This window comes from Cnephaeus nilssonii, assembly GCF_951640355.1.
Source record: "Cnephaeus nilssonii genome assembly, chromosome: 14".
Classification (NCBI taxonomy): Eukaryota; Metazoa; Chordata; class Mammalia; order Chiroptera; family Vespertilionidae; genus Cnephaeus; species Cnephaeus nilssonii.
This window is the reverse complement of record NC_137085.1, coordinates 27,195,880-27,204,228: the sequence shown is the minus strand read 5'-3', so window position 1 is coordinate 27,204,228 and position 8,349 is coordinate 27,195,880. Positions and strand designations below refer to the sequence as shown.

At 52.2% G+C, this 8,349-nt stretch overlaps 1 protein-coding gene across 1 annotated transcript; it reads left to right on the top strand.

The window, feature by feature from the left end:
• The first annotated feature begins 281 nt into the window (after positions 1-281).
• On the top strand, positions 282-4,758 carry ALDH1B1 (aldehyde dehydrogenase 1 family member B1). The gene is made up of 2 exons (XM_079790982.1): positions 282-334; positions 2,379-4,758. The coding sequence occupies exon 2, from the start codon at positions 2,389-2,391 to the stop codon at positions 3,940-3,942; it is 1,554 nt and encodes a 517-aa protein (XP_079647108.1). The 5' UTR covers positions 282-334; positions 2,379-2,388; the 3' UTR covers positions 3,943-4,758.
• The last annotated feature ends 3,591 nt before the right edge of the window (positions 4,759-8,349 follow it).

The following is an 8,349-nucleotide window of genomic DNA, read 5'->3' as shown; positions in this document are numbered from 1 at the left end:
TTCTGGTCTTTGTTTCTGCTCCCAAACCAGCGCCTTAGGGCCCCTGCTCTGAGCCGCGCTGCGAGGGAGGGCGCGCCGGCCCTGCGCGGCTGCCCGGGGTGGTGGGCTGGGGCTGAGCCGGTTCACCGGAAACTGCAACCCGGGCGCCCGCAGGGAGGAGTGGCCGGGGCCTCGGGGCCGGTGATTCGCGGCGCCCCAGGCGCAGGCGGAGCCTCATTGGCCGCTGAGCCTCTGGACAGCGCGGGGGCGGGGCCTGTGGCGAACCCCAGGCCGGAGGCAGGACTAACCCGGGAGAGCCTGAACTGGCGCCTGAGCGTGAGCGAACCTGCAGCAGGTAGGTAACAAACTCCCTTCTCCCCGGGGGCCTCGGCTCCCGTCACCTGATGGAAGCGTCCTCTCTTGGCCTCGGCTTACCCATCTGGGGGCATCTTTCCGCCTGGCGTGCACTGTAGGACCCTATCCACGCTTTCCAACCCTCTCCTGCGCCCAGGTCCTAGGTCCCGTCCCGAAGTGGCACCTGAAGGCACTGAGGACGCAGGCCTCCCCCTCGCCCCCTTCCCCCGCAAGCCTTTTGGATTAGCTGGGCCTCAGTGCTCCCGCCCACCAGACCCAATCCAGAGGAGGGCCCCTCACTGTAGCTGTAGGGGAGCGCCCCTTCCGTGCAGAAAGGGTGAGATGGGCGCCACCTGATCCTGGCTCGATGACCCAGAAGGTCTGGTCCTCGGCACAGCGGGCACTAATACCAGGAACTGAAGAAATTGCCCGTAGTCAGGAGGAAACACAAAGCTAGGACTGTGGGAACCCCGGCCGAGGCTCCTATTCTTACTTGCTGTGTATCCTGGGTAAGCCCCAGAACCTCTGATCCCCAGCCTTCTTCCAGAATGGGGGTCATCATCTGCTCTGATCACCCCAGGGCTGCTGGGAGTTTCTCTGAGGTAACTGCTGAGAAGATGGCCTGCAAACTGCAACGCCGGGTGCACCAGCGATCTTCCTATACGCAAATGGCGTGCCAGGGCAGCCCCCATACAGGCCCCTGGAGTAGGACGTTTTGGCTTGTCCTAAAAGATTTCCCAACCTTGGCCTGTGACCACTTCTCTCACCTGTTTAGCCCTTCCACCCCACCCCGTGGATTGGTGACTCCTCCTTACACCCATTCCGGTGGACCTCTCCCTTCTCAGACCCGGGCCTGTTGGACCCGAGGCTGCTTCTGCATGGGGCAGAGCCCTGAGCAGAGTGGAACCTGAGTGCACCCATAACAGGTCTGCTGGCTCAACTTCCCCCCCCCAAGGGAGGGCTTTCCTGGGCAGCGTTGATTTGTATGGAGCTGAGGACCTGGTTGAGGTGTTTTTCTGGATGAGTTCTTTGCTCCTCTCCATGTCCAGTGGCAGAGGGTAGGGGTATGGAGTTGGGGAGTAGGGCAAGTTCAATTTCTTGTTGCTGTTGGATGGGACAGGACTCATTGAGTCAAGGCGGAGGGATTGCTGTCCTGGCTGGAGAGTGACTGCTTCAGTGAACCTAGGAACTTCATACACCATTTACATTTCAGTGAATACATTTTATATACTGTTTACGTTTTGCAGCTGCTGTTTTAATCAAATCTACACTGTCTTCAGAGTTGTAGGCAAGAAATTAACAGGCCCTTCTTCCCAGCTGCTGCTGGACTTGCTACACCCCTGGCAAGCTGAGACCTGTGCCTGGGGGCTGAGCGAGGCTGGTTTCTGAGGGTGCTGCCAGCTCGGATGTCCTGGGTGGAGTGTGGCAGGCTTTTATATGCACAGCCCCATTCAACATAGCCCCATGAGGCATTTTACATGTGAGGCAACTGAGGCACAGAGGTGAAGTGAAGCAAGCCTCTCTTTAAGAGAACAGTCTCTCTCGGAGTCTCTTTGGTTTCTACTCTCTCCTTCGGTCAGTTAGACAGCCTTTGTGGAAATGTATGTAGCGTAAGTCCAGGCAGCAGGGCCATGGCAATGAACCAAACAGGGGAAAAAAAAAAAAAAAGAGCTGATGTTTTACTGGGGAGAGGCAGACAATAAACATTTAAGCATGTAAAGCTACTATTTGGTATGTCAGCTGGAGAAAAAGAAAGCATCGTATGGGGATAGAGAGTGCTAGGGGTGAGGAAAGTTGCAATTTTATAAAGGGAAGGCCTTGCTGAGAAGGTGACATTTGAGGTGAGGGAGTAAGACGAAGGATAGGTGGGACACAATAGAGTTGGACCAGATTGTTCTTCAGGGCCTTTGTACACCTTGCAATCCATGTTTTTTGAGGCGACAGGCCTTATGCTAGAATCTTGGGTCGTCTGAGCTGGTGGACCTTTGGGGGACCACCTGGGCCCCTTTCACCTGTTCACCCTGGTTCCTCCTGTCCCTCTCCAGAGTAGTCAGCATGCTTCGCTTCCTGGTGCCCCGGCTGCTTTGCCTCCGAGGCACGACTGCCCCGTACTCCTCAGCTGCAGCCCTTCCAAGCCCCATCCAGAACCCAGACATTCGCTACAACCAGCTGTTCATCAACAACGAGTGGCAAGATGCAGTCAGCAAGAAGACCTTCCCAACAGTCAACCCCACTACGGGAGAGGTCATCGGCCATGTGGCCGAAGGGGACCGAGCTGATGTGGATCGGGCAGTGAAAGCAGCTCGCGAGGCCTTCCGCCTAGGGTCTCCATGGCGCCGGATGGATGCCTCTGAGCGGGGCCGGCTGCTGAACCGCCTGGCTGACCTAGTGGAGCGGGATCGTGTCTACTTGGCCTCACTGGAGACCTTGGACAACGGGAAGCCTTTCCAGGAGTCTTATGTCTTGGACCTGGATGAGGTCATCAAGGTGTACCGCTATTTTGCTGGCTGGGCTGACAAGTGGCACGGCAAGACCATCCCCATGGATGGTGAGCATTTCTGCTTCACCCGGCATGAGCCCGTTGGTGTCTGTGGCCAGATAATCCCGTGGAACTTCCCCTTGGTCATGCAGGGCTGGAAACTCGCCCCGGCACTTGCCACCGGCAACACTGTGGTCATGAAGGTCGCAGAGCAGACCCCCCTTTCTGCCCTGTACTTGGCCTCCCTCATCAAGGAGGCAGGCTTTCCCCCAGGGGTGGTGAACATCATCACAGGCTATGGCCCAACAGCAGGAGCGGCCATTGCCCAGCACATGGATATTGACAAAGTTGCCTTTACTGGCTCGACCGAGGTGGGCCACCTGATCCAGAAGGCAGCTGGAGATTCCAACCTCAAGAGAGTCACCTTAGAGCTGGGCGGGAAGAGCCCCAGCATCGTGTTGGCTGACGCCGACATGGACCACGCCGTGGAGCAGTGCCACGAAGCCCTCTTCTTCAACATGGGCCAGTGCTGCTGTGCAGGGTCCCGGACCTTCGTTGAGGAATCCATCTATGATGAGTTTCTCGAGAGAACAGTGGAGAAAGCCAAGCAGAGGAAAGTTGGGAACCCCTTTGAGCTGGACACCCAGCAGGGGCCCCAGGTGGACAAGGAGCAGTTTGAGCGAATCCTGGGCTACATCCGGCTTGGCCAGAAGGAGGGGGCAAAACTTCTCTGCGGGGGGGAGCGTTTTGGGGAGCGGGGTTTCTTCATCAAGCCCACCGTCTTTGGTGGGGTGCAAGATGACATGAGGATTGCCAAGGAGGAGATCTTCGGGCCTGTGCAGCCCCTGTTCAAGTTCAAGAAGATTGAGGAGGTGATCGAGAGGGCCAACAACACCAGGTATGGCTTGGCTGCCGCTGTGTTCACACGGGACCTGGACAAGGCCATGTACTTCACACAGGCACTCCAAGCTGGGACGGTGTGGGTCAACACCTACAACATTGTCACTTGCCACACGCCGTTTGGGGGCTTTAAGGAGTCTGGCAATGGGAGGGAGCTGGGGGAGGACGGGCTGAAGGCCTACACCGAGGTGAAGACCGTCACCATCAAGGTTCCACAGAAGAACTCGTAAGAACGTCCACCATGGAGACCCAGCTTCAGTCCAAGGATTCCACAACCATCTAGCCAGTGGTCGCCAACAACTTTTTTGTCATGGACCCCCTTTATTTGCTCCAAATGAACATTTAGAACCTCAACAAACGAAACAGTTAGAATCAGAGCTGCTCTAGTTAAAGCAGGGATGGGGACTGGGCTCAGAGTCCTATCCACCTGCGCCCCAACCCCAGCCACCTTGGAGGGCCCTGTGTTGCTTCCATGAAACCATAAGAACCCCTGGAAGATAGAAAAACTAAAAACCACTGATCTGGACCTTAGTTCTTCCTGCTGACCCAAGGGCTTTCTAATGGTTAACCTGCGGGCTTAGAGGGTGGGCTCACCTCAGACATGGGATTAGAAGGCATTGGGAGTTTTGATAGGTGTCAGATTTTGGCCCCATTCTTCATTGACTTCACCTAAAAATCAAGGGTGCTTTTCCTTTTCTAAGTACCAGTTTTTTACTATTTTGCTTGCTTGGCCTTCCTTTTCCTTAATTTGAGGGAAGGAATGGGCAAAGAATGAATGTACATCAGCATTCCTTTTACATAAGTGCAAACAACCCAAATGTCTATCAGCTACTGAGTGAATAAGCAAAATGTTTCCATAGAATAGTCCTTGTACTTTTCAGCCATAAAAAGGAATTAAGTACTGGCACACGCTGCAACATGGATGAACCTTGAAAACATTATGCTGAGTGAAAGAACAGACATACAAGGCCACATATAGTATGTTGCCATTTATATGAAATGTCCAGAATAGGCAAATCCATGGAGACAGAAAGTAGTTTAGTGGTTGCAAGGGGGTGGGGGAGGGGGAATGGGGAATAACTGCTAATGGGTATGAGAATTTTTAGGGGGAGGTTTTAAAATATTCTAGAATTGGATAATGGTGATGGTTGCTCAACTTTGTGAATATACTAAAAAGCACTGAATTGCATACTTTGAAAGGGTGAATTTTATGTGAATTTATTTCAATTAGAAGTTAAATAAAGTCACACATTCTGTTTGCAAATACATTTTGTGTCAATAGTCTCTTATTACTGAATGCTTTACAGAATCTTGGGGATGGAACGGACCCAGGTAGTCATCTAGTCAACTCCCAGCCCGGTACAAAAGTCCCCTCCACAATATTTTGAGTTTTGTTTTCTCCTGGCTGGCTGGGTGACAAAGGGCAACTTTACGACCCACGGAAAAAAACCACTCTGGTTCCTGTTTGGAACAAGTCCATGTCAGATCTCATTCCAGGCCTTCCACTGGCACTGTCCCCCAACCTCTACCAAAACACACCGCCCCTCAAGCCAAGCTCAGTAGCAGGCCATCCTCACATGCTGAGATTTCCAGAGGTTCAAACCTGAGAATTCAGTATGTTTACTGTTAGTCTTAATTCCCCAACGGATGGGAGTAACTCCAAGCCCGCAGGCCGCGACACCTACCCAGCAGGAGCCCTCTCTCCCTGTCTTCCTCCTTTCTACCTCCTTAATAATGAACCACCCTACTTTTAGATCCAGTCTAGTGAATGCTCCCCCTTTCCCCCCGGTCTTTACATCCTGTTATCTCACCTAGGCTTCAAGATGATTTTGTTCAGTATCTGACCTTGGAGTTGACCTGAAACTGCTTTCTGGGGATTCTGAGTCTGTTTGGTTCCTTCGTCTGTCCTTTCTAGGACCTGCTTTCTATGCCATTTCTATACTATGGCTGGGGTGACCCTGACTGTCCCCTGAAGTGTACCTTTTATCTGCTTCTCTTAGAGCCTATTGGTACTTTGCATAGAAGTGAGCAGTGAGTAGGTGGGTGAATGGGGATCTCTAATGACTATCAAGCAGCATCCTAGTGATTTAACAAATCCATTGTTCATTTGCTTCTCAATACTTCTCAACCAAGAGAAACTTGGTACAGGGTGTCCCAGGATGGGGTGGGACTGGGAATTACTTTGATCCCTGAAATTCTGAGACTGAGGAGTCAGGTCATATTTCTAGTCAGCTCAGCCCCCTGTGGCTCCTCCGCACTCATCCCCATGGTTCTGGATGCAGGGCCGCGCGAGCAGGGAGGTGGAACTGGCATCATTTAATGCAGGCGCTGCCCGCAGGATTTCACTTGGTCATAGATGTTGCGGTTTTGAGGCATCCACCCATTCCAACAGACTTACACCGGGCTCTGCTCTTCCCGATGCTATGCCAGGCGCCTTTACAAGCCACTGAGCCTCACACAGTCCTGTCAAATAGGCAGTGGGGTTACCACTTTTTATAAGATGAGGAAATGGAAGCTGAGAGGTTTAGCATGAACCAGAAAGGGGTCACACTGAGCCCTCCACTCCTAAAGAGCCCCCCTTCTTTGCTGCATCCATCAGAGCTTCTGCTGGGTCACAGTGACGCGGCTTCTCCTGAGCTGATCCCAGAGGCCAGGCCATTTAAGAACTTTGATTTGGTTTGGCTCTGTTCTGGGTGTGAGGCTGACCTCTGGTGGCCACCTGGTTAATTAATTTGTTCAGATCAAAAAAAGGCTAAGTTTCGGGCTCTAGGCAGGTTGTGGGACGGGGAATTGAATGAGGCAGTCCCTGAGCTGCAGGAGCACAGTCTGGCAGGCAGACAATTACAGAACCGGCGACAAATGGAAGTACAGAGGCCAGGAGATCACAGAAGGAAGAAATAGTATTAAGCACCCACAATACATATCTCATGCACTACATCTAATTACCCTCAAGCAATTTTTTTTCTGATTTTTTACTTTATTTCTTTTAAAAAATACTTTTAGTTTTTCAATTACAGTTGACATACAATCTTAGTTTCAGGTGTATAACATAGTGGTTAGATGTTTATATAACTTAGGAAGTGATCTAATCCCCCCATAAGTCTAGTACGCATCTGACACCATACATAGTTATTACAATACTAGAGGCCCGATGCACGAAATTCGTGCATGGGTAGGGTCCCTAGGCCTGGCCGGTGATCAGGGCTGATCTGTGGGGCAACCGGTGGGGCGATCAGGGCCCCACCCCCCGCTGGCACACGCCTTGGCCGCCCGCTTACCAGCCCCTTCCCCCCCCCCCCCCCCCCCCCCGCCACTGCAGCCGAGAGTCGTTGCCTCCCTCTGTGGTTGGATCCATATCTTGGCTATTATAAATAATGCTGCAGTGAACATAGGGGTGCATAGGTCTTTTCCAATTAGTGTTTTGGATTTCTTCAGATAAATACCCAAAAGTGACACTGATGGGTCATATGGTAGTTGTATTTTTAATTTTTCCATAGTGGCTGCATCAATTTACAACCCCACCCACAGTGCACTAGGGTTCCCTTTCTCCATGTCCTTATCAGGCACCTCTTAATATTCCACACTTGATAAGTAACCATGGTGACCCAGAGATGTTACTGGACAGGATCCTACTGGATGAGAAGGAGGTAACCGGGCAGAGAGACGCAGGAAGGGTGTTCCTGGGAGAGGGAAGGGCATGAAGTTTTTGAAAAAGCATGGAGGGTTTGAAGAAATGGTGTGAGGAAGGAGAGGCAGGGCGGAAAGGCCTGGGAGGAGGCAGGGGCTGAGTAGTGAAGGGGCCGTGGGCCCTGTGGGGAAATCCACGCGTTGTCCAGTGATGGGAAACCATGAGAGCTTTGAAAGGAAAGTGAAAGGGTCATATTTTGGTTTCTAAAGCTGGCTCTGTTCCAGTGGGACGATAGGTTGAGGGGGCGACCTGAAGCTGAAGGCCACTCAGGACAGTGCTGCCCATGCCAGTGGTGCTAAGCTGGACCAGGTGTGGGCGCCAGGAGGTGACCCGTGTTGCTGGCTGGGGTAACGGAGTGGGTGATGGTGCCAGCACTGCCACACGGAACCTAGCTGGAGGAGTGCCGGGGTTCTTTCTCCCCAGCCTCACAAAGGGTTCAGCATTCTGGAGAAAGGGCTGCACGTAGATGATTAAGAAGGAGTCCGTGGACGAAAGATATTTTTGATAGGCATTGGGGGTCAGAGGAGCTTACAGCTGAAGGAGCTAGAAGACTCTCCCTCCTTGACCAAGGACCCGTGCTTTTATTAAACACAATTTGTCCCAAGGCAAGGTGGAAATATACACTTCAAAGGGTATGGTATCAAAGGGTTTACAGAGATTGTCAGTTTCGGGAATAGCCTACAGCTGTTCAGGTGTTTGGCCAACAGGAGGCAATAAAATCCCCTGAGCTGTCTGGCAGTTAATACCATTCAGGTTTGGGAGAGATGCTTTGTAGCCGTGTCCAACAGGTAAACTACATGTGACTCAACCCTGTTGAGCTCCCCAAGCTTCACCAACCTTTGGGTAAAACTCTTGTAATTATTACATGCTGGAATTGGTTCTCGGCAGAGGAGCAGGTTTGGGGACAAGGTGGGGGGTTTATTCATTTCTTCAACACTTTTTATTGTGT

Bases quoted from the DNA above. Each gene is read 5' to 3' on its own strand.
- ALDH1B1 (XM_079790982.1), top strand. From the start codon at position 2,389: ATGCTTCGCTTCCTGGTGCCCCGGCTGCTTTGCCTCCGAGGCACGACT.